Below are 25,660 nucleotides of genomic sequence, written 5' to 3' on the forward strand. Positions count from 1 at the left end.
TTTTGTATTTTTGCACTTGGAATGGGTTCTAAAATAAGTGAACTCATGGAGTCTGATCCTGCAAACACTTAACTATGTGAGCAAACCCACCCACGCCGGCTGCTGTACCGAACTCAGCGGGGGAACCGACACGAGTCGAGTCGTTCGTGAGCTTCGAGACCGGATCCAGTGGCCGCTGCAGTCGCTGGGAAGCTTTCTACTGACTTCTCCGAATCGTGGATTACGCCCTAAAGATCGGCAGGATTGGGCTCGAAACGACACCACAGTCTTGCCTTTAGTATGGGTCAGCAAAATCCTCCCCAGCTCTGCCCGCCCCGCTGCCGGGAGGGATGCGGGATGCGGGATGCGGGATGTGGATGCTCCCCGCGCTAGGACCCCTCGGGAGGTTTTGCCCCCCTCTGCTTCCAAAGTGTTTGCAGCAAGGGGACAGCGAGCTCCGGATGGGAGCAAACGTGGGGGAGAGCGAACCCGCGGGGTGACAGCCGGCTCCGCGCCCGATGCCGCAGGGGCTGGAGAGCCGCGTCGCAAAGACATTCATAGAGTTGTTCTTAAGTGCACAGTGGGCTGCGTGTACCGAGCTGCTTACAAAACGCTTCTTTGGAAGAATACCCAATACCTGAATACTCTTTTTTTTTTTTTTTTTTTTTTTTTTGCAGAATGGCGCTTGCGCTGTGATTTTGCGCAAAACGTAGAACACCAAACCAAAAAATACCCATTGCCCTGTGGATACCTGTAAGAAATCAACTACTGATTCGCGGTAGGTAAGCACTTTGCTGGCCATCGATTAACATCTCTTTTTTTGTTGGTTTTGCTTCTTTTTTTTTGTTCGTCGCAATCTCAAACGTTCTCTGGCATTGATGTATGATCTCTGGACTGGCAGTACTGCGCCACTGTAAGGATGATCACAATAATGAAAAGAACCAGAACTGTCATCGAACAGACTTCCAAAAAATCATATACACCGGACCATGACACATTAAAGAATTCTTCTGTACGAAATATCTGGTATTGGCCTATTCATAATAGCTATTCTCATATTTAAGACAGACAAAGGAATACTGTAGTTGCAAACTCCAAAAGCTTCCCTGAGAACCTTTTTTCCATTGCGCTTTCCACTGGAGATCCAGAACTGCTCTTCAGATTTCTTTCAGAAAATAAAAATAAGCTACTTTATAATACTTCAGAGTTCCCATGCCCAGTGGATATCTGAACACCTTGGGGTTGGGAGGCCCAGCACAGGTTCAGATTTACAGGTAGCTTGCAGCTCCAGCACTTGTAGCAACATAGAACATAATTCATGTGTGAGTAGGTGATCTGGACATACGACCATAGACAACATGAGGGTTTAAGCCAGTCATATGCTAGTCTTGGATCAGACAAGACCCTGTTCTTGTAATGTTTTAGCTCTTGGATCAACTCTGCAAGAGCATGGCAACTCATGAAAGATGCCTGCTCTTCAGCAGCTACCAAGCCCCACAGCCTACTGGAGAATTTAACCTTCCATCCTGATCTACCTCATGGTCCAGGTAGAAAAATCCCAATTTTTCAAGAAGGTCCAAAGTTAAGTAAACGAGAACATTGAGTTTGATCAGTTCTACGTCTCAGAAATGGCCTCTTGGTTATGTTTTGGTCCTTTTTTTTTTTCTTTTTTTTTTTTTTTCATTCATTAAACAAGTTTTCTAACTTGTAAACCTGAATACTTGGAGGGAAAGTTCCATCTTACAGTCTGTTCGCTTGCTCGTCTCCGTCCCGCGGCACTAAACCTGGATGCCCTTGACGGCTTGCTTGATGCTCTCCAGCAGGTCCTTGTTCTCCGGGTTCTGGTAGCACTCCTGGTTGGTGTACATGTCCGTCAGCGTGTTCACGTACGCATCGAAGTTCTGCTCACTAATTGGCTCCTGCAGCCAAAAAAGCCAAATAAAAGTGTTAGTAGTAGAGCAGGAAGAGACCGAGATGTTTCTTTGCAATTAATCATCTGTATGTACCAACAGCCAAAGGTCTCCACGCTGGACCCTTTTAGTGTGCGGTGTTGTACGTATGGGAATCTCATCGTGCAACCCCTGATCCTGCCAGATCTTAACTAGGTCCTTAATTTTATGCATCGGCCTCGTGGAACTATTAACAGCATCAGGTTAAGCGTGTGCAGGCAGTTTGACGGGCTTGAGGCCGAATTAAGCCATGGAAATGGAGGGCTGGAGGATGAGAGGAGGCAGGGACTGCTGAAGCATCACGGAGGGAATCGAAGGCAAAGTTAGGACGGGAGCCCGGTCACCTTGGGCTCACGTCTGCCCGCACCAGCACGCTGCTGCGGTACAGCTTTTGCTTTTGAGGGGCATCGTGGAAACCTTGCAAATCTCTAACTTTGTTAATGGGGAAAAAAGAAAGGGAGGAGGAAGAAAAAGAACAGGAATAAAATGAGCATACAAGTCTCGTGGGCATTATTTAATTGGAGTTGCTTGAAACCTTGAAAAAATATTTGCTGAACAGTTTATTTGACCTTTATGTGTCAAATACTTTACAGAAGAGCACTCAGCAAGCGGTTTTCTGCCAGTTAGGCAGCTGGGTGAATACTATCCAAAACTGCTCTGCTGGTGGATGGCTTCTCTCCAACCAGCCTGAAATTAAATACAAACCCCAATGAAAAGGATTCCCCAAAAAAATGGTGGCAGAAAAAATAAATCAAAAGCTCATTCCTATGATCATTGCGGTGGTCTTTATGAGTTGTAAAAGGACAGGACAGCTTCCCCAACAACCTGAGCCCCCCCCCACGCACCTGGTTTTGACAACAGTAATTACATTCCTGGGAACAGAGAGAAGGTAATTAATAGCCTTTTGTGGTTTTACTATTTTAATGCAGTCTTTTCATTTTGCGGTAACTCTATGTAACATGCTGTGGGCTGTTAGACCTTGCTAAATTAAACAAAATACACTCTCTTTAAGAATGCTATTCTTTGGCTGCCAGCTATTCAAAACTGAATTGAAACTACCTGCATTATAATAGGAGCTGTAAGATCTTTCTGACGTTGAAATCCAATCCCTCCTGATCTCTGCTTGTGCTGTCTTAGCCTAAAAGGCGCTGGGTGCCCTTGATAAAGTTTCCTATTTTGTGATAATGCTCCCAGATGTAATGAGACAGAACAATAGATACAAAGGGAGATCAGCAGAAAATGACAACAAAAGGGAGATATAATGCAAGCTTCAGAGATAAGGCAAAAGTACTGATCTTATAAAGGACACGTAGGTGTATATAGAGAAATTCTCCCACTCTTTAATTGTACATAAGCCTTATCATGAATTGCGTTTGGCACGGCTCCCTTGATCATGCCGGCTGGGGCGAGCACTGTCAAAGTTTCTTACCATGTGCGGAAGGCGGATATTGGCAAGACTTTGGATTAGAGCCTGGCTCAACCCTGAGAGCTCCAGGAACAGGGCTTCGTTTTGCTCCTCTATGATTTTGTTTTCCTCCTCAATGTTCTTCAGGTTCTTCTCCATGGTGGAGATCTGCAGAGCACGGCACATGGCAGGGTTACCAACCCGCACACAACGGCACCCGCCACCACCCATGCAAGGGGCTTGGCCATGCATCCATGGGCTTGGATGCACGTCCAAGCACACAAACCTGCGACTGCAGTTTCACCATGGCCGCTTCCATCTCCGAGTTGGACTCGTTCAGCTCACTGATCTCCTTGTTCAGCTGCTTGATCTCTTCATCGTTCTCCAGAACTGCGGGAGAGAAGGTCACAGGCAGTCAGCAAACGCTTGCGGGCTAAGCAAAAATGTTGGGCTTTCTGCTGAGCCCATCCTGTTGGGTAGACATCACCGCTCACAAAGTCCTCACCTTTGCTTTTACATCCTCTAAACAGGATGCACATTTCACCTGCTTATTTTTATTTTTATTTTTTTAGTAAGGTTTTTAGCATCACGCTTCAATGATACTTTATAGGTCAATATGTAAGTGCAAAAGCCAACAACAGCATAGCGGTTGGAGTCCAGCACCTCCACGCACCCTGCAAGGTTGATTGCTCTGAAAACTCAGGTCACTCTGTCCAGTCCTGAGTTTGGGAAGATGTCATTTAAAAAACTAATGCATGTTTTGATTAGAAATTACGAGGTTCATAAAATAAAGCAATATATCTAGAAGAGTGCAGGTATTTATAGATTCCTAACTATATAAGTTTTCAAGTCAAATGCCTGAACCTTGTCAAATACCACAGAAACCTCAGTAATAGCACTGGAAATGCAAAGTGCCATCGCTAACAAAATTCCAGATCCAGAAATATCTGCAGGATTAAAAGCCCTGAATAGGTGAAGATCGCTGAACGACTGTAAGTGATTTGTAAAAATGCCAGTGAATATTTCAAAAAATATCTCAATTTCAGCATTAATTCTTTTTGCCTGGAATTTCACCGTGGAAACCCCTTCGTTATTGTTTCACCTGCTCCCTCCCAGTGTGGCACTCGGGGAGCGATGCCGCTACCATGCCACCCCCAATACCAGGCCACCCAAGAAATGGGTGTTCATAGCACATGATAAGCTTGCCAATCTGAGCCCAGATTTCTGTGTGGAAACCTCCCCAGTCTGCAAAGAAAAAGATATACGGGCTCAATACCCTGACACACCTGCAAAGCAAAAGGAGTGAAAATCCTTACCGTCACTGGTCTTGAACTTTGTGTTGAGAATTTCATCCCCTGAGAGTTTTCCTTTCTTCCCAGCAAAAGTAGCTCTTGGACACCCTGACAAACTGAAAAACAAGTAAAAAGGAGTTTCATAAACTCTTGGTATTTATAGGTCCTTATGTTCCCAACAAGAGCACGTACCATTTGGTAGAGTTCATGCTGCGAGACAGTTCTAAAAGCTTCATATGGTACAGAGAAAATTGCTTTATGAATAATGCCATAAAACTCCCCATTTATAAAACAAGAGCAATTTTCTCTGAACAAAGATTAAAAAACACATTGTTTCCTAAAAGAGAGGGCATGACAGGTGAGGAAGGTGAGACGAGTCTGGCTGGTTTGGGCGTCAGACCTCCTCTTTGGGGTGCTCAAGTCCTGTTCTGGCTTGCTCATGGAAGGACATTATATTATCAGTTTTCATGATTTTGCCCAGTCCACATCTCACCATTGCAATATTAAAACAGCTACGCATTTTCTTCCATGCAGAAAGCTCCAACCTTGGAGCAACCTGACTGAGGTCAGCATCAAAAGCACCAGCTATTGAGCCTTGCATGAAGAGCTGAATGATGCTCAAACAGCATCTACCGGCAGGGAGGTTAGTCCATGGCAACGTTGTCATGCTCCCGGTCATTTCAACCCTGTGATTTACCTTCTGTGAGTGAGGAAGCTCCCGTTGGCGTGGCCGGAGCCGTCACAGCCTGGGGTAGGGCAGGTTGGGCCTTCGTTCTTCAATGACTTCCATGAAAATGAGGAGCCATTGAGCGATCCTTCCTTTTGCCTGCGGGCTGCGAGAGGGCACCCTGATGCACTCCGGTGAGAGGCGTATTTGCCACTGATGTGTCCGAGCCCAACGCAGCCAGGAACCGGACACCTGGGCACAGGGAATTACCAAAAATTACAGACGGGAATGAAGAGGGACCTAAGGAAATTAGGGATGAACAGGAACGAGGAAGCTTGGGAAGAGAGTGTTCGCATTTGGGGATCTCATCTGGACTTTATGGGGTAGATGCTTAGTTGATGGAAATGGCAGATGGGAAATTAAGAGCTATGACTGCCCCTTCAGAAGAGCCAGAGACAACCAAGGGAAATCCTGCAAGAGGGAAAGGCTGTGGAGGTCGCATCACACTCACACTTGCAGCAAAAGCAGGTCCCCGTGGTGTCCCAAACCGCGTGTTCGGTGCCTCACTGAGGGCAAGGATGGCAGGTAGGGCTGCCTGACATGGGATCCCGATGTTACCCCAAGGCTGACACGCTCGCACTGAACCATCACACATTTACAGCCCGCTCTGCCCGGTGTTACTGCCGAGGAACCCAGGGTCACCAACTTTATCACCCTACACTAGCATGGTCAACGCGATCTAGGAGCACTGTCTGTGCCCATGGGGACACAACCCTTCCCCGTGAACCAGTCCCTGACCCGGGAGCCGGTCAGGCTGCAACCTGTGCGCCGAAAAGCTGCAAACCTGCTCCTGCAAGGGGGGCATCCGAGGGGTTTCCGACCCCATCAGACGGGACAAATAAACCCTGGGGCACCGCTCAGCCTGCAGCCGCGGCACGGCCTTGCTTGCCTCCTCCTCCTCCTCCTCCTCCCGGTTCACATCCTGCTGCTACCGAGAGATCAACCTGCGCTCGCAAGGGGATAAAAGTGGGAATTACCGTCAAGGCGGTGCACGAGCCCTCCCGCCCCCGTGCTTCTGCTGCCGGTTAAAGCACACAGGAGCTGCGATGGGCGTCATGGAAGCACTGACACAACTTGTGCTAATTGCCAAGAGGATGAGTGGCTCTCGGAAAGGCACCTCTTTCCTCCCTGCTCGCGAACTCCCCGCCTAATGGCATACTCACTAAATTCAGCCGTTCGACAAAGCCCGGTGTATCTATTAAGGTCTCTGCTCTGGTTTGCATTTGTTTGAAGATGCTAGTCAGTTATAAATACAGTTAAAAGTTTATTACTCAAGGGAAGGTACGCTAAAAAAGGAGGGGGGGGAGGAAAAGTAGGTAAGAAATGGCAAAAATAACCCCATGTCCTCAGTTTGAAAGCAATTAGGGACTTAAGTTTCCCCAGCAAAATATTCACTGAGCTGCTCCTGAAAATCGCAAGCTGCGTTTCACCGCAGAAATGATTACCCTGATTGTTTATATTTCGTACAAAAGGGAGCTGACAGCAGAAGGGGGGAGCTGTACACCCAGCCTTTTCCCAAGATAATTTGAAAAATGCTGATCTCGATTTTAATCAGCTGCAAATGCAGCACAATTCACTTATAATATCCCTGCCAGCAGGATCCTCAGTAAATTCATAACATCATTGCTTTTATATGATCACGAGCAAATTACTGAATCCTCAGGAGGAAAAGGGGGGGGGGGGGGGGGGAGAGCGAGAGAGAGACAAACCCCAGCATTTAGTATGCAGCCGTTACGACCCAACCGTTACATATTTTACGCTGTTAATTTAACTTTCATTACATTTTCATTGTTAAAAAATAAACCAGAGCCTTATTGTGCAAAACAGCTGGCTTGGACATTTTTTAATTTTTTTTTTTTTTAAATTATTGTTATTTAACGGAAGCACCAGTAGTGTTTGATCAATTAGGCAGCCGTGGATGCTTCCGTTTTATGCCAGGGCTGGGCTGAAGTTTGAGGTGATCTGTTCAATCACGTCTGTAGCAAATTACTTGAAGGATGAACAGCAAAAACAACAAGGACTAAATTACTTTCTCCTCGGTGGCAATGTGCAAAACTCGGCCGGGTTCCAAGTGATGCTTGGTGCAGACGGAGGAGGATTTAGAGCCAAAGCTCCTTAATGCAAACCTGCACCGGGTGCACCTTGCTGTGGGAGGCAGAACACGAGCTTCCCAAGGGCTGGGGGAAGGCGGCAGCGAAGGGATCCTTGTACCGTGTTGTTTTGCACATCTCAGAGGAGCTTCTGCTCCCTCCTGGGTGTACTGGAGGAGCGGGGGTTGCTGCCCGAACCATGGGACATTGGGGAATGCCTTCATGCCCTCATGCCACGGAGACCCTCATGCCCGCCCAGCATTGCCTGCACCCGTGCCCACAGTCCCGCTGCCGACGGAGCACCAGAGCCACAACCAGCCTCCGAGGCCAGTCCGGGGGTGGGCAGCCTCAGCTTTCTAGGAGTCAGAAAATCCCAGCTGTGGTGATGCTCCAACCCCATTTCTCGCCACTTTAGCTTCCCAGCGTTTGCACGTCTAGGGTGGACTAGGAGAGACCCAAACCCTGGTGGGGACACCAGGGGGGACCAGCATTCTGCTGGGGATGCCCTGACAGCTCCTTCTGCATTCCTGTACGAGCACCAGCTGCCCCATAACAAAACAGCCGTATGAAAGCCCCTTTCTCCTTGTACTGGGAAGCAATCTCTTTGCAGAGAAACCGCACTGGGGGAGCCGCTTAGCACATCCCCGACCAGCCCCAGCCCCAAATGGAGCAGGCAAGGATGAGCAAAGCCACGGCTTCCCCGGCCCCGCAGGGCACGTGTCTCTGGGGAAAACGAGGAGAGGGGCAACCTCCCAACCGGGGGCCTCCGACTGCGGTAAAAGAAGCAAACGTGCGACAGCCGGCAGTTGCACGACGGCGTTTGCTGCTTGTCCTTTCCTTCGCCGTGTCACTGGTTAACGGCACAGCGTTACAATGCCACCAGCCACGTAGTGTATTTGAGCCAAAAAAAGGGGTTTTTTTTTCCCACAGATTCTCGAGTAGGTTGCTTAATTTTTAATAAACTCCGCTAATTCCTGCTAATTATCACACAGCTCATTTAACTGGGAGGCTTTCCTTCCTGTAGACTGAGGAGTAAGAACAGAGCAGATGGCTCAAATATCATCTCTTTCTTAAAGGTCCTTCCCCCAGCTCACGCGTCCCCGCTCCCCACAGCCCCTGCGGGGCTCTGCCGCACCCACCGGTTCCCACTCCGGCTCAGCCTCCGCTCTAGGGCAAAACCCGGGTACACGGAGGTATTCGCCTCTGCTCTTCTGCAAGGGCAAGACCTGCCCTAGGGCTAAAATAGTGAAAAAAGATGCGTTTGGGGACAGTCTGCCCAGCCAGAGGGGTTTGGTCAGAAATGCCAGCGCGCATGGGCATCCGGAAGCTCCTGGAGGGGGTTGGTAAGTTTTTCCATGTTTCTCCTTAAGCCCCTCCACCTGCACTTGCTGGGTGAGTGGAGAGGCTCCAGAAAGGCTGGGGATGCTCTGGGTTAACAAAAAATAGGATGCTGGAGTCAGTGCTGGCTCCAGCCCTGCTATAAAGGCTCTGATGTCCTGTAGCTGCGTGAGGGGTCGAGACACAGACCCCGAACCTCGCGTAAGGCCCTGGACACCGAGCCCGTGATGCTCGGGGTTGCTAAAAGTCAGGACAAATGGATTTCACAGCAAATGAAAGCTCCTGAGGCAGACTAAGAGATTTAAAATCTCTGTTCCCAGCAGGGATAAACCCCCCTGGGATGTTTTGAAAAATTCAGCTTGAGGCAGCAGAGAAAGGCTTTTTCTGTTCGCTTTGAATATTCAGCCGTGGCAAAGACTCTACAAAATGTGTCTTATTGGGGGTTATTGGCTCCTGCCCTGACTCAGTGCTGGATAGTTTCTATTTCTACCATGTTCCTGGGAGTTAAGCGAGCCCTCCAGCACCCCTTGCCTGCCCATTACTGCCCAAAAACCTGCGACATTTTGCTTGACTGCGGGGTTTTGCCCTCATTTACAACACTGGGGGCTTTTTTAGGAATTATATAAAGCATAGGTAGGAGAGGAACTGTTCACGCCCTACCAGCCTACCTTTCACATCTGCAAAAACAAATATGAAAAAATACACCGTTACCTCCCCACCGCCCAATTTTCCAATCAAATTTCAAAATTGCAACAGCATTTTTGGGATCAGGGAAAAATTCCCCAGAAACCAGTGGAAAAACTTTGGTAGCGCCCATTCCAGCGCAGGCAGACGATGCTCTGAGCAGCGTGAGCGAGGGGGGATGCGGGACGGATGCTGTTCCCCCGCGTAAATCTGTGCGAGGCAAAGGGGATCGAGCCAAAGGGTCCGCTCAAGGAGTTTTCTCCAGACTTACTTCATCAGCTCTGGGTCTTCTTTATCATCCTTTGTCGGGGTGATCTTGATCCCACTTTTCTTGGCACGAGGGCAGCCTGACAGACTGTGGTTAAAAAGAGAAGAAAGGCCTGTCTCACTGGCAGAATCACTGCATTTGCTATTCCCCCGCTTCAGTCATCTTTCCCTTGAATTTCGCACAGTGTTTTTGATCTCTCTCGTTTTGCAGCTTCACATCACGAGGAGAAGTCAGAAGAAAAAAAAAAAAAATTAAAAATTGAGGGAGATGGACAGTAATTAATGGTATCTAGATAAGAAGATACCTGCTAACAGCCTGCGATGTTTAATGGAATTGTTGAAACAGAAGGCTCAGATCTCTGCTATTAATGCTCTAAAGTGATAATAGAAGTCATAAATAGGTAGCATTATTAACAGGAACATTGCATCAGCTAAAATCTGACCCTTTGTCTTTTATTCTGTTGAAGGGAGCTTCTAATCAGATGCTAGAAACATCAAAAAAAAAAAAAAAGGAAGTCAGATTAAAGAGATGAAAATAGGCTTCAGTTGTCAGTAACATTAATGTTTTATTCAGAACTTTACAACTCTGCCCACTGCAGGGGAAAAAAAAAAAAAAAAAAAAAACAGAAAGAGGCTAGAGAGAAAATAATTTAAGGGAGATCTTACCTTCTATGCGATGCATAATTTCCTGTTATGTGACCAGAGCCATCACAACCAGGAGTAGGGCACCTGCGGAGGAAAGGGATGTTCAGATTAGCCTGGGGATGTGAGCAGGGGATCAACGCTTTGCGACAGCTCATTTCAAAGAGAAATCTAGGGACTGTCAACACAGAAGCAGGTTTTTCTTCCTGCCCCGTCTCCCTCCATCAGAACCAGGTCTGGTCTGTAATGTCCACGACACCAAAGTCCATGCGTGGCTGCGTGATGTCGGCATTGAAGAGGAGCATCAGTGGGAAGAGGTGGGGACGTTGGGAGCGTAGTAGGTCTCCAGCGGAAGGACATGGGTCCCAGCTTCTGTCCCCACCCTCATGAAGGGGACAGCTCAGGAGATGATACCAAAGGAGCCAAAAAAAGACCTCCAGGACAATGTCCATCTTCCTGAAGAAGACATAAGGAGATGGCAGGTACCATGCAGGGCCATCGGGCTGGATGCGAGCACAGACAAGAAACCAGAAAAATAGCCTACGACTCTGGACAACTTGGCCATCAAGCTTTCTCCTCTGGGGCCACCTCAGCCAACACCAAGAGGAAGCCCAGCAGAAGGTCTCAGATCAGTTCTGGGTGATTTGGTGGGGGCTAATCTCAGTGAGGGCAAACAGACACCCCACCCCAGGAGGGTTCTCAGAGTCCAAAACCGTTTGATGCCTCTGATGGAAAGTAATGAAGGAATAGGAGGGAAAAGGTTAGCTTAACCTCAGGTCTCCTCCTTCTGTAACACCATAGGCAAGGGACAGGGGGGTCTGCAAGGGGACAGCTGCCTGTGGGACCTTGGGCTGGGGATCACCGGGTCACCACGCATGGTGCACCAGCAGCTTTTGGTTCTTCGGTGTAAAATCTGCCCCTCGATCCTCAGCCGCTGCTGTTACAAAGGCATCTTTGAAGACACAGCCATGATCATGGGTTTGAAGGTAAGCCTCTAGCACTCCCGGACATGATTGAAAAGCCTGGAGAATAGTTCTGTGATCACACAAACCTACACAAAGGCTAGCAGGGGCTGCGAGCCCTACCGAGCGGCAGCGAAGATAATGGCACGAGTTAAGCACTGCATCATTAAGGGTGCAGAAGCGAGAAAGGTGAGGGGATATGAAGTACCACGAGCACAAAGATCTGCTCCAAATGCTGTAGGTGACGTGGCGGACATAAAAGTTGTCATGGGGACAAGGAAGAGAGGCGAGGAGTGCTCGCCGAGGATGTGCGTGCCAGCCTGCCAATTAGCCAGGGCTGTTTGAGTCAAGTGATTAGTACCGGGGGGAGGACATCCACGGTGCTGCCGCAGGACGAGCGGAAGGGTCTCAGCCACTCGCTTCTGAGCCGGAGCGAGCAAAGCTCACGGGATGACCTCAAGCTTGCAGAGTGCCCTTTCTCTTCAAGGGAGGATTTTGCTGTGCCCCCACTTTCTCAATCCCCGTTTTTAAAGCCACCGGTGCCTGTTTTGGTAGCACTGGTTGGTGCCCTGCCGCAGAGCAGGGATCGATGTGTCTCCAGGACACCCCAGTGAACTGATGGGCAACGCATGACGGTGCACGGGCAGCCCTTGAGGCCAGCGTCTTTGGGAAAGCTCATGCCTGACCTAGGCAATGGCATAGTTGGGGTGCTCTGGCCCCTGAGAGTCAATGCAGCAATGATTTCCACAGTTGCCTTTAGTTCTGCAGCTTGGAAAATGGCCTTCTAAAAACTCCTCTTTTTTTTTTTTTGGTAGAAAATATAAAAATTCTCCTCTTTGCACCAGCTCTGAGGGAGGGTTTGGCATTTGTGGGTCATTGAAGAGTCTCCATTGGCCAAAAAGATTGGCACCTCACCTAGGGTGGGAGGGCAGGGACACGTCCTGGTCCCACAAGGGTGACAGGGAGACTAAGTCAGGACCAAGGCTTGGACTGCTCAGACCCAGGAAGACATAAATGGACATAGGTCTGGTGCAGTAAGAGAAGGGACACAGCCAGAAGGACCCGATGAGGGTGCAAATTCTCTAACTCATTTAGAAATTACAGGTTTAGGAGATGACTGTGACATTTCCTTGTTATAAGCTGTTAAAATAGAAAGCAATACTATCTCTTTGTTGTTCTAGCTTCAGGGTGGGATGAAATTATGAAAACACTAACACCAAACCCCTTTTGCCTTTCAGGACTTTTAAAAAAGGGAGAGAAGTGATTTGAGTTTTATTTTTAATTATCTGGAGACAAATCATACCGACAGAGACCTTTTATTGCATGTTCCAGCCTGGAGCTATTTTTTTATATCAGGGATATTAACCCCTGAAATAGAATTTATAATAGAAACACTGACATGGCCTTATCTGAAGTTGTGAAAAGCGATGACTGCGCTATCTGTAATATCTCCAAATCCTCTTCCCTTCCTCCCTCCTCTGCTCCCATCCTCACTAGGACATAGAAAAAACCCAGTACTTGGGAAACAACATTAAAAAGCTTTATTTTGGCCAGAAGTCTCCTGTTTTATATAGCATTTTGATAAAAAGCGCTGACATCGGATGCCCAAGGGGAGCAGGGGATGCTGCGCAGCAAGGCTTGGTGCAATGCTTGGTCTCAGGGACGACCCCGTTTGCATTTTCTCCGGGCCCTTACTGGCAATGGGCACTGTTCCTGAGAGCTTTTAATATCTTTAACGCTAATTGCCTGATCACTGGGCTATTCTTTAAGGCTGTTGGAGAAACACCAGTTCAGCAAAGCTCTCTTAAGAGGTTCTTTCAAAATGTATATCGTCTATAATGCATGATTAAGTGTACTTAGCGCTAATCATGCGAGTCCTTTCCCTCCACTAGCATATTCTATTAATATCAACTAATCCAGCTACTTTTTCCACCTCTGTGACAAGGAGCAGGCGGTTAACGAACATTTTTCCTGGCACCAGCCCCTGCATCGGCGGTGGGGTGCGGAGCAGTCCCAGACCCACGCTGCCCTCCGGGCCACCAAAAAGGGATTTGGGGCTTTACTGACCACCTTAACGACCAAAGGGGCTCCCACCTGACTTGACTATTCTTACCATGGCTCCAAACATCACTGGTGGCATACAGGACACAGGACTTTTTTTTTTTTTTTTTATTATGAGCCTGTGCAATGTGAAGTCCCCCATGAGGTTTTACTCTCGGTAGAGGCTCTTCAGTTATAGTTATGAATATCTCAGTGTCTAAACAATCCTGAAACTGGATTCAGCAAAGCAGGGAGCTCAGAGGAGAATCAGCTTCCAAAAATAGGCTGGCTCCATGGAAGTGATGTTGGAAAAAAATTCACAATTAGCTTTTCCCCAAAGATGTAGATTGGGTGGAGGAGGGCTCGGGTCCCCCCGGTATCTCCATCTATTTTAAATACAATTTCTATTAAACCTCTCTTTAGGGGAGGCAACCTAAGAGAGAATTTGGGAAACCCTCTTGTGAAGAATAAGCTCCTAGTGAAAACGAGGAGCTTTGGGAAAACAGCAGCAAAGCTGAAAACAGGATTCAGAGGAAGATATTTGAATGAAAATGTGAAGACTGGTTCCTCCCATCAGGAGCAGAAATGAGAACAAAGAAATTCATGTGCCTGTGAGCCCTTTGCCACTGGCTCAGGATCCGGCCTCGCCAAGCGTTTGCTTGCTCCCTCTTTCATTCCCTTGCAAATCAAACTCCCGTGGCAATGAATAGGAACCTCTGTCACTGCATCCCAAGCAACCCCTCAAATTTAGCATAAAATTAGCATCCCAGGTTCTCCAAAAGAGTTGGCTTCTTTTCGCTATGTCCTGGTGGTATTTTCCCAGCTGTGTCTCTACCCAAAAATAAAGCATGTGCCTTTATCCAGGCTTTGGATTATTTGAGAACCATACAAAAATGGTGAATGAAAAGGGTTATGGCACCAACTAGGGAAACAAGAGCTTGGGAAAAGACGCCAAATGAAAAAGAAAATAACATATGTCTACAGCGCCCAAAGGAAACCTGCCAGGGGTCCAGGTTATTTCTGATCGCTGCCATGATCCCCCCTCCCCAAAATAAGCCTTGCTCCACGATGCTGACTCTTCCCAACGCGGCAGCTGGAGGCTGGGCTCCACCAGAGCTCCTCGTAGGTGGATTTTGATCGGCTCTTTGAAAGGAGAAGGGAGGGGATGGAAAAGCAAAAGCAGAGCAAGAGGGGGGGGGGGGGGGGCAGGGAGAGGGAAGAGAGAAAAAAGGGTGGAAAAAAAAGAAAAAAAAGGAGTTCCAAGTTGAGCGCAAACATACTTGAGGTCAGCAGAGTGGGCAGCCATGAGGTTTCTGAGGCTCTTGTCAGCAAGAGGACAACCAGAAAGGCTGAAAGAGAAGAGATGGAATATCTGGATAAGCAAAAAAAAAAAAAAAAAAAAAAAAGGAAAAAAGGAAAAAGAAAAAGGGCCAGGGTGGGGGGAGGGAGAGGGGCAACAGAAGGTGGGGAGGAAACAGAACCAAACTATCCACATGGTCAAAAAATATACTAAAAGAAAAAAAAAGTTGTCTTTAGAGTCCAAACCACGAGAAAAAGGTCAACCCACCTGCGGTGAGAGGCGTAGTTTCCCGTTATGTGTCCGCTGCCGTCACAGCCTGGGGTCGGGCAACTGGGCAACAACAACAAGGAGTGTAAGTGCTGGAAAGGCAGGAATTCACCCGAGAGCCACGGATCTGCAAAACCAGCTGAGCCCTCCTCGGGGTCTGTCTGCGGGGGGGCTCAGCCCGACCCCGGTGCCAGACCCCTTACACCAGCTCCTTCCATCGGACCTCACCATATGTGTAAATGTTTGCATGCAAATAAACCAGCTGTTTCCCTTTCAGCCCCCCTTCCTCCCTTTTTTGTTCCCAAAAGACCACAAGGATCCTGAAAAAAAAAAAAAATTGAAAAGATTGAAAAAATTTGTGGCAAATGTGAAGAAAGTGTTCAAAATACTTAGTTGCTCGGTTTGCTCGGTGGCAGTGGAAGACTTAAGCAGCCTGCTGGGTGGCATGAATGAAGAGGCATGAACACCACTGCCTTGGCGCTGCCAGTTTGGATGATTTTTGCAATACTGAAGCTCTGGCTACAGGAATCAGCTATTCCCTGAAAGCATCAGATTTCAGCTTTCTGAAATGACTTTTTTTTTTTCCCTCCAGCCCTTATAGCTGCAAAGAAAAACTTGAAAACGCTGTTCACTCCAGAAAGGGAATATAAGTAATCTCCGACTCGTGTGCTGCCGCATCCTGCCTACTGCCTTCGCCGGGCTACGTTTCCCACCCGTCCCTCTCCGCTGTCTCCCCAGAGAATTGCACTTGCGCAGGCGATGGGAAAAGGTGTCGTCCCTTCTCGGCGTGCAGGGAATCAAATCCAGTTTGTGCATGAGCAGTGAGTCTCTGGCACAGTCGCGCCCTGCCTGCCTGAGACCAGGGGGTATGCGAGAGAGCAGGGATGTCCTGGGACGCTGCAGGGATGTCCTGGGACAGTTTGGCCTGGCAGGTTGAGTTTTGGGGATGCAGCTATTCCCTGCTCACCCTTGAGTCCTTTTCACGGCCACAACACCCACACAAACACAACGAGCCCTAGGGCCAGCACTGGTATGAAGACGTTTGAGCAGCGGTGATGTATTGCTACGTGGTACCCACTCGTGTGCCGACAGCAGGGCGGCGAGAAGATCGAGGTGAGGAGTAGCTTCACAGCGACTGCCGTCAGTGCCTGGAGATGGCCCAAGAACTGCACCCAGACACGGGGCACCAAACAGACACAGAGGGCAAGTCTGCTCCTGCGTTAACGACAGCTAATTCATGACGGCCTTTGGGCCAGAAAAGAACAAGGTTGCTAAATGGGGAGGGAAGGCTCAGGGCTGCCCACGACACCATTTATTTATTCCCAGGGATGTTTCCGTTTAGGAAATTTCTCTACCTTCATAATACAGTTATAGCACAGGAGGACTTCAGGGCTCTACCTCAGAAATTGCTGTTCACATCGCTGCTGGGTTTTAACAAAGCCTTTAGAGCTTGCGTCGGGCAGCTGGTCTGTGCTTTGCTTATTTAGGGAAGATGCTGCTGCTGCTCTGCCCTCATGGACCTCCTCGCTGCCTGTCTGCTCCCTCAGCCTCCTGCTTGCATAGCCAAATAACGAGCTACGTTGTATAAGGTCAGCAAAACCATGCCTGCCGACTCTTCCCTGTTTAACATATGGCAAGGTCAGATGCACAGGAAAGAGGGCCAAGCACAGCAGATCTGGTGGGATCCCTGGGAGGTCAGACCTCCCCATCACAACCTCCAGACTGATCCCAGCCTGCCATTAAATCAAAGCACTTGGGTCAGGCTCTAAACAAGAACCATTAGTTTGGGGGATCAGTGTGGACGCAGAGCAATACTCCATCTAATAGAATAGACCTGAGTCTATATTTCCACCCACCCAATGCCATGAATACGCAGATGTGAGTTTGGTTAAGATCTCTCTCCAATGTAAGATGCAATCTTGCTGTAGCCCTAGTTCACATTTTGTGGCCCTGCAGTATCACGGTGATGGGACTCATTGCTCTATGTTAAACAGCCAACAAGTCCTGCCTTCCCAGCGAGGCACCTTGTGCTTCAACACTCCTATTGAGAAGGTACTGAGATCCCTAGGGTGCTCTTGGCTCCACAGCATCACTCAGTGTCCCAAAATGAGGGGACAGGAGATTGGACAGGCTCCATCACTGTGCCAGAAACACTCTTGCAGGAAAACACCAGGGAAAACGGGCCCTGCAAGGAGGTTTCCACATCCACATCCATGAACCTCGAAAGCACCAAGCTCCCCAGAAAGATCCCTTCATCACTGCAGAGTTTCAAGGCCATATGCCTCATTGATCAGCAGTTGTATGAGGATAGGCTTTCTCTTTGAGCTTTCATTTGAACCACTTAGATGAGGTAAGACCAATCACAGTAAGAAAGGGAACTACACTTCTAATTTTTAAAATGTATTTGCTAACAAATTTTGTCTCCTAACTGGCTGTCCTGCGTACATATTTTATACATTTTGGAGGAAGAGACAAGAAGGCAGGACTTACGTGAGCAGCTCTTTCTTGATGTCCTTGGAGAGGAATTTAAGCTTGAAGTTGGTTAAAGTAACTTCCCCTGGGTATTTTCGTTCTTCAAAGTTTTCCTCCGACACTTCTTGCTCATCAGCTTCCGAGGAGGCAAAAGAGTGGGCGGCAGGCTCTGACTGCAAGGAAATAGCCAGAAAAAGTGGTTGTAGTGGTGGTCATTAATGCTGAGCTGTGGTGGGAAAGGATCCCAGATTCATCCCAGTTAGTGCAGCATTGCCAACTCTCCTGAGCCCTTTGCAAGCGCCCTGAAGTACCCAAACCAGAGATCAAATAGTCTGCAATTTTCCCTTTTTATAGGCGAAATGTGTAAAACACGTCTGTACAGGAATTTCCACCTGGCTCTCCCGAGGTCTTGAAGGGATGAGTGCAAGATCAGTGCAATCCCCCCACACTCATCCTCAGCAGCACCTGCCTCCCCACGGGCAGAGAAGCAGCGTGCTGCTTCCAGGGCCAGGACGCTCACCCCAGCCAGGAGGTAATGGCTGGGCTCCCCCACCTGCACGGATTAACGTTAAGTGGCGCGCAGGGCCATATCTGCTAACGGCGGATATAAATCATCCTGGGGAACGTCGCCAGGAGCACCACTGGTGCAAGTGAGCTGAAAGGATTTACAATGAAGAAAGCACTGCAGACCCAGGACAACCAAGTGGTGGGTTCTTCCTTGGCAAGAGCACCCCAACAGAGCCGAGAGCATCTGCCTCCTGCCTCATGGTCCACAGCTGATGTCTGGTAGCACTGATGAAGCTAATAATACTCTCCTAGGCTCAAAGGGCAAATTAGGGGTTCTGGGGGAAAATAGGACAACTGCGCATGCTAACATGGCATTCAGTCCCCCGTGAGGTGTTATTTAAGCATCAAGAGTCACCGCTCACCTCTTCTGGCTCCTCTTCCCGCTGACGGTTTGGTTTAGTGTAGTCAATGGGCCCATCCCATTCATCCTGGCGGGAGGTCTGGCTGGACTGGGGGGAAGTCATGGTGCTGCTTGTGGCACTGGTGCTGTTTTGGCGCTGGGACACATCTGGGGACTTCATGCTGGGACTACTGCTGCAGCTGCTGCTGCTGGGAAAGGTGCTCTCCCGTTTGCGGTGCTTGTTCATACTCAAGTCCAGCGTCCCATTTTCATCCACCTCAATGTCCATGGACTGAAAGGTTGGAAAGATGCCCAACGTTAGCAGCTGCCAGCAATTCCCTATAGGCATCTTGCCCCCATTTGTCTTTTGCAGTGCAGGGGGCAGGTTATTCATGTCCCGTCCTCTCCACAGTCAGTTAGAAGGAACTGAATGGAAGGGATGCTCTTTCATCAATATTTTCAGAAACATGCCATGCAAATGCACTCCTCTACTACCAGCAACATGGCATTTTGAGTCGGTTGCTTGAACACAGGCATCTAGCGCCATTGAAGATGCCCCGTGGCATCCAAGACATCTGCCCGAGGCTGCGAGTGCAACATGGGACTTCTGGAAAACCTGCATTCCTCTGAAAAATAGCCGGAGGTCAGCCTGGATGCAACTGGGGAATCTCAAACGACATCAGATACAGACCAGTGAGCAACTGAAACCAGCCCTGAGGCTCTGCTTGGGCACAATGCTCATCTCAGATGGGTAATTTGAGCTACGATGCATCTCCATAACACACTAAGAGCCACGATTACCTCCTCCAAACTGCATCACCCAAAGCAGGGAGCGATATGTGATGAATCTCTGCATTCCCTCTATATTTAAAGATTAAAATGAAAGGAAGGGTAAAAAAAGGTTTTCTCCCATCCCAAACTTCAAGATTTAACCCACTCTGCTGCGTGGTGGTGGGGTGGTCCCCGGACACGCGCAGCTCACCTTGCCAGGGGCCTCTTGTTGCTTCGTGCTGAGATTCTCCGGCATTTCCCAGCAGCGGGTGGAGAGGTTGAGGATGGCAGTGGCAGCCATGTGTGCAGCCTCGGCATCGTGGGAGTAGTCGAAGCCTGTGGAGGAAGATGAAGTGCTCTTCACGTAACTGCTGGAGGGGCTGTGGCTGGGGGAAGAGGCCTTTGGAAAAGGTTTGGCTGGAATAAAAAGAGAAGGAACAACACAAGGCTAATGTATAACCAGCACGGGCAGCGGTGAGAGGTTAAGTGAGTCTGACACAGCCAACGTATCAGCAGTTCCAGTAGCAACCTGTGGTTATTACCAATCCACGGGCTATTCTGTTGCCTGGATGTGCAATAGGAGCGGTGCTGGCTGCGGCTTGCGCAATGGTCTCTCGGTGTGAAAACTTAATTCATTAACTGACTCTGCCATCGAGTTCCCAAAACATGAGTGCTTTTCTTCATTAAAGCTGCTCCTTGGTGGAAGCAGTTAAAGGAGAAAGCCTAGAGAAGCTTCCTGGCTCTTTTTTTTTGTTGTTCATAACTTATCTGCAGAGCTGACTTACGGGGAGATTTCTTGTAGCACGTTTGAAAACTTACAATTTAAAAAATGACATTAATAGCAAAACCATGGCTATGAAATACGAGCTTCCGATGATGACACCAGTGAAATATGGATTTTCTGACAGCTGACATATCATTTAAATATGCCTGAATAACAGGATTTATTACATAGCCGCACGCGGCCACGACACCGCACTGTTTCTGTATGTCACAGCATGCAGCAGTGCAATCCTGGAGATGCAATTTCTCTTTACAGCCTACGAAATGAAAGTGAATATTTCCCAGGGTTAACCCACAATAAAACTTGCCCTGATCTTGAACCTGGACCCGTTTAGGAGGGCCCTGACCCACAGAGAGTCCCTCTGAAGTCAGTACTTTCAGTGGGTGCAAACAGGGGATCATCTGATTTTCAGCCGTCACGGGATTGTATTCTGAATCAATTAGCAGAATCTTCAAATTCTTAATTCATTTCACTATGCCCTTTTTGGGGGAAAACATCCCCCCCTTCTGTGGGAGTCTCACCCAGGGAAGACTCATAAGCTTTGGCTCCATGATGGCGAAGCAGCAAGACAACCTTGGTTGATGCGGCTACAGAGCAAAGCGATTTCATTATTCCCATTACAAACTCGTAATATAAGACACTATAAAATGCTAATCTTCCTGAGGACTGCTTTCTTCCTTGTTGTGTGCGTATATAATGCATATTGACATTAATGGGAATTATGCACACACATACAGGGGAATATAAATCCCTCTGGATGAAGATCTCTTTAAAATAAGTTCTCAGTGAAAGGAACAGATTTCCCTGCTATGATTGGCAATCATATTCATCTTGTCGCTTTGATTAACTCATTGGAGGTTTGCCCAAATGGTTATTCTTGTGTATGGCTGCTTGTTTTTGAGTCCAGTTTAATCCATGTCTTTGCAGCGGGGTGCGGGTATTTGCCAGCCCAACCTAACAATATCCAGGATCGTGAGATGCCAATTTCAATTTCACACCGTAGGCTCAGCGATGCTTTTCCATTTCATAAGTATTTCTACCACTAATAGACTCGCAATCAGCAAATTAGTAAAATAAGTGATGAGAAAAAATAGAAAGGATTATCCTAGTGGGTCTGCTGGAATTATTTTTGTCAGTACAATTACCCTGAAAATTCTTTGCTAATATTGCAAATAACACAATCTATTCAGCAAGAGAATCACTTGTGCTGGGAAACAAATTACTTTTCCATCAGCCCTAACCCAGGATGACAGTGGCAGTTGTGCTCTCTGGCCTCCATCCAATTTCATTGTCTGATCCTTTACAGATTTAGTACTGTAATAAATGGTGCTTCCATTGTAGTGCAACAACCGGGATGCTTTCAAGTACGAGCACTTTTTAGAGAGCAGCTGCATCAGGATTAAACAGGATTCTGGAAGTGGGATTAGCCAGAGAGAAAGCCCTCTTGAGGCTGCTGACTTCTGCAAACTGGGCTCCTAAATCTTTTTTTTTTTTTTTTTTTTTCCCCCTCAAAAAGATGTCTTCAGGTGCACGTTTGGTGTCAAAGGGAAGCAGGAGGTTTAACATCAGTCTGCGGCAGGCTGGCTCCCCGCGCAGTCTCCCTCCTGCTCCTGACAGCCCAGCCCCCGAGGGTTTATTTAGCCATTTCATTTTCACTTTCGTTGCACAGTGTCGTAACCAGTGCGAGGTCCTCGGTACGGAGCAGAGGTGGGTGGCTACGACAGGAAAGAGCTGGGAGATAGGAGGTGGGTGATCGATAGGTAGCAGAGCTGGAGAGCAGAGCACAGCAGAGAAGACAAATGGGTGGAGTGGGTCATATATAAGATGGAAGAGAAGAAAACTATAATCCATTTAGCTAGATGAGGAGAGACAGATCAATAGATATGAACTGCAAAGCAGCGGGGACCGACTGAGGACAACTGTGTAACTTATCCCACCTAGAGACATCGCTCAGATTAATGTTCCCACCACTTGATGCAATTCTTCCCAAAGCTGAAGCCAAAGCAACTCTCCCCGAAGAAAAGCTTTACCAGCAGCCACAGGCTCCTCTCTCCACCAGGTACATGCCACAGGACCCATCTCAGCCTCCCCCATCCCCATTTCTCCCCCTGCTTCGCAGCAGCAGGAGGGATCCAGCAGCTCGGCCCCGAGTCTCCCATCACCCCAAAGCCGTGAGCCCAGCGCCTCGCGACACGCTGAGAAAGGCAGAAAATGCAAAACCCAGCCCATCCCTGCTCCCAACTTACATTTAAAGGCTTTAGGTGAGGTTTCGCTAGTCTGAATCTTTGGGGCAAGCATGCGTTTGCCAAAAACCTGAGCATCAAAACTTGCATAATCGAAGGTGACCTTGGAGTACTTCTCCAGCTCCTTGGCCAGGTTGGCCCGGGGGGTTGCTGGGACCATGTTGGGCCGGTAGCTTCCATACTGAGGGATCTCCAGTTGCTTCACAAAGCACATAGGCCTGAGGATGAAACAACGAGCAAAAGTGATTTCTCTTTTCCGCGATGAGATGGTTGTTGGGAGGGGACCGGACGCGATGGGGACCTGTAGCTGCACCTTGTCCCCAAGGGGTTACTGAGGAAGAGGAGGCAGCGACAGCCCTTTTGCTCTCCCACAGCAAGTCTGCATCTGGTTTGGGTCTCTTAGATTCCTTTTTTATTTTTTCCCCTTTTTTTCCTTTTTTTGTTCTTCTTCTTTTTTAGGCAAAACACTGAGGTGTCGATCTCACGCAAAACAATGTTCTCGCAGGCTGCCGTGGTGTGGCAGCATTTTCCAACAGCAGTAGAAACTTGGGCATCACTCCTTTATGGGACCCATGACACAGGATGGCACACGAAGGCATGAGGACCCCAGTTTAGCTCCACTCCCCCCTGCAGATTCATTGCAAAAGCACCAGGGCCTCTCCCCTGCTTGCAAAGTCCCTCTTAAAGACCCGCTTCTGCTGGGCTGCCTATCATGAATCAATTTGTCTTGCATATAAATTGTATATAAATGGCCTATTGTTATTCTCCTTCCCGTGACCTCTTTCCACCAGCGAGTCCTCGGAGCGGGAGCTCCTTGGAGCATGGACCGTCCTCGTGATGTGCTCAGAGCACTCTGCGCCCGGCACGGGCTCCGCTGCAAATAAATAAGTAATCGCCCTAAATGGCCTTTCCAAAGCACCGAGCACTGGTGCACCAGGGTGCTCAGCAGTCCTGGGGAGCAAATAAATAAATTAATCAGGCCTCGATGCCTTTGTGGGAGTGCTGCTCAGGGTCTCATACTGCGGTTTTTATCCTGCTCTCGTTGCAAAATAACTAACCATATTACAATCCATCTGTAGCCTCATGAATCACATCAGCTACGGAAGCCAGCATCTATCAAGGACATCCTTAATGTGAGACAGCCCTTTCTCCCGGGAAGATAGAGACGGGCGAAATAACAAAATAAATGCGACTGGTTTGGAAATGAGTGGCAGGTTTCTCTCCTCTGAACCGTGCGGGTTAAGGAAGAAAAGCGGGTGGACTTAGGCGAAACTGCCATCAAGTGATTTATATGTAGCCTAAATCTCCTCCTCCCCCTCCCTGAGCCCACCCTACTTATAATGCTAATATAATAGCCATCATTCGCTGGCAGTTTGCATTGCAGAGCAATCGGCACAAATGCCTTCTGCTGCACTGGTAAAACCCTTTGGCCTGTAGCCTCAGCATTAATTGATGCTACAGAAGCAATTCATTGTCCTCAATGCCCTCCCTGGGATCATCAATTAAATATCTCCCCACCTTGGCGAGACCTATGATCATAATAACAGGACTCAGCAGTATCAAGATACAGCTGGAGGGAGCCGTGACGGCCGCTCTTGCGAGCGCGGCATCGCGGGGAGGGCTGGGGCAGCGCTGGGCTTTGCGGTCCCATTTACCTGAGTATCCGGTCAGAATTGGAGCTGGTCTTCGAAGGATCACCAGACTGGGTTTGTTGCTTTTCATGCGATTTGGCTAATTTTTCAGCAGCAGCAATGGGGCACCCAGATAAACTGTGGGAGTTGGTTTTTTTTTTTTAAAGAAGGAGGAAAAAAAGAGAGAAGGAAACCAAGCATGAGGGATGAGCATGAAAATCTTCATTTCAGGGACCCAGAGCTGCACTGAGCCCATGAGAAAAGTGTTTGCATTTAAAGGTTTTTTTAATTATCATTATCCTGGCTTACTTTTAGTCTTGGCAAGCAGGAAAGCAGCCAAACATCAGTGCCAAATCTCTCCAGGATGAGCCCCGGAGCATCCCCAGGGCCTGGAGGTGGATCGAGGAGGCAGCTCCCCCGGGCTGAGCACAGCAGGGGCAGAGGGGGACGGGCTGGTTTCTTTGAGTGGTTTTAGCAGTTAAATGGCATTTTTGATTTGTATTTATTTGGATCTTTTGCAGGGGCCGTTTGAAGGGAGCCTTCTGAGGGGCTCTCGCGGGGAAACATTTGCACTTCTGATGTGCACGGCTGCCAGCACGCCGGTGCCTGGGGGAGGTCGGGGGCTGTAATGGCTTTTGCTCGCACACGCCCTACGCGTGAGCCTGGCTCTGCCTCTTTGGGACAGCTTGGCTCTTACAGCGATTGCTCAGGGAAGGTAAAAACCCGGCACAAGCAGAGCCCACGTGCTCCCAGCCGACCCCAAGCCATCACGGGCACCTTCATCACCGGAGCAGCCAGCACCGAGGGAATCCCAGCCCAGTCCCCTGTGAAATGCAGGGCTCCAACCCCTCTGGGTCTGCGCCCGAAGCTCGCTCCATAACCCACTAACACCAGTGGATCACCTCGATCTCACTGCAATCGCTTGCTGCCTGCACCAAACCGAGCTTCTCAATTAACCAAGCAGATTTCCCTAATTTTCCTCTAGCAGCTACGGCTACGACGAAGCATGCACCAGCTTCCTCCACGGCTGAACGAGTAATGACGCAAACTCACCTCGCGCCTGCAAACGCGTTGACGTTCGCCGAGCCGTCGCTCTCTGCCAATTACGTTCAAGTGCAACAAATGGCACAGGGTGAGCACATCCCTGTAGCACAAGCTAGTCTGGCTTTTTGGAAGGTTTCTAGCTTTTAAGTGCACCGTCCCCTCCACTCGCAGCCTTCCCGTTTGTAAAAGCGCTTGAGTTTAACCGAAGCCAGAGCATGGGGTATAATCACAGGTCCCAAAGCGCAACCCTGTCCCCTCTTGATCACATCTGGGCTAAGGTCCAACAGCAAGAGGACCTAAATTCCCAGCTCATCAATAATTTCAGCCTAAATATTGTGGAAATTCCTAGAAATCCTGCTGAGTACCACACCACCAAACACAAACTTCACCCTCCTGTCAGCCTCACCAGGCACCCTCTGCTTCCCTAATACCAAACACCTCTTCCATGAACCCCCACCTGCACCTACCCCTCCATAGTCCCACCTACGAGCCTGGAAGCATTGCTCAGCTCTATTGCCCAGCCACAATCACAGAATCACAGAATCGTATAGGTTGGAAAAGACCTTTAAGATCATCGAGTCCAACCGTAAACCTAACACTACCAAGCCCACCACTACACCATGTCCCTAAGCACCTCATCCCAACGGCTTTTAAATACCTCCAGGGATGGCGACTCCACCACTTCCCTGGGCAGCCTGGTCCAATGCTTGACAACCCTTTCAGTGAAGTAAAATTTCCTCATATCCAGTCTAAACCTCCCCTGGCGCAACTTGAGGCCATTTCCTCTCGTCCTAAAGTCACTACCCCGTCCTGCTTTCTCATATTATTCTTTGTCTTAGGGTCATCCCTACTTCGCCCATCTTAGT

General features: G+C 48.7%; 1 protein-coding gene across 1 annotated transcript in view; it reads right to left on the reverse strand.

Annotated features, from left to right (window-relative positions):
* Positions 1-1,757: 1,757 nt before the first annotated feature.
* The window catches only part of MYT1 (myelin transcription factor 1), a 34,519-nt gene continuing 10,616 nt past the window's right edge, over positions 1,758-25,660 (reverse strand). Inside the window, exons 11-24 of the mRNA XM_075516954.1 lie at positions 23,775-23,888; positions 22,123-22,337; positions 19,304-19,428; positions 18,344-18,613; positions 17,433-17,587; positions 14,943-15,005; positions 14,656-14,724; positions 10,398-10,460; positions 9,736-9,819; positions 5,323-5,544; positions 4,650-4,741; positions 3,620-3,723; positions 3,358-3,501; positions 1,758-1,898 (exon numbers count right to left, since the gene is read on the reverse strand). Coding sequence (XP_075373069.1) covers positions 1,758-1,898; positions 3,358-3,501; positions 3,620-3,723; positions 4,650-4,741; positions 5,323-5,544; positions 9,736-9,819; positions 10,398-10,460; positions 14,656-14,724; positions 14,943-15,005; positions 17,433-17,587; positions 18,344-18,613; positions 19,304-19,428; positions 22,123-22,337; positions 23,775-23,888 — 1,861 coding nt within the window. The remainder of the gene's footprint in view (positions 1,899-3,357; positions 3,502-3,619; positions 3,724-4,649; positions 4,742-5,322; positions 5,545-9,735; positions 9,820-10,397; positions 10,461-14,655; positions 14,725-14,942; positions 15,006-17,432; positions 17,588-18,343; positions 18,614-19,303; positions 19,429-22,122; positions 22,338-23,774; positions 23,889-25,660) is intronic.

Source organism: Mycteria americana, chromosome 14 (assembly GCF_035582795.1).
Source record: "Mycteria americana isolate JAX WOST 10 ecotype Jacksonville Zoo and Gardens chromosome 14, USCA_MyAme_1.0, whole genome shotgun sequence".
In the NCBI taxonomy this organism is placed as follows: domain Eukaryota; kingdom Metazoa; phylum Chordata; class Aves; order Ciconiiformes; family Ciconiidae; genus Mycteria; species Mycteria americana.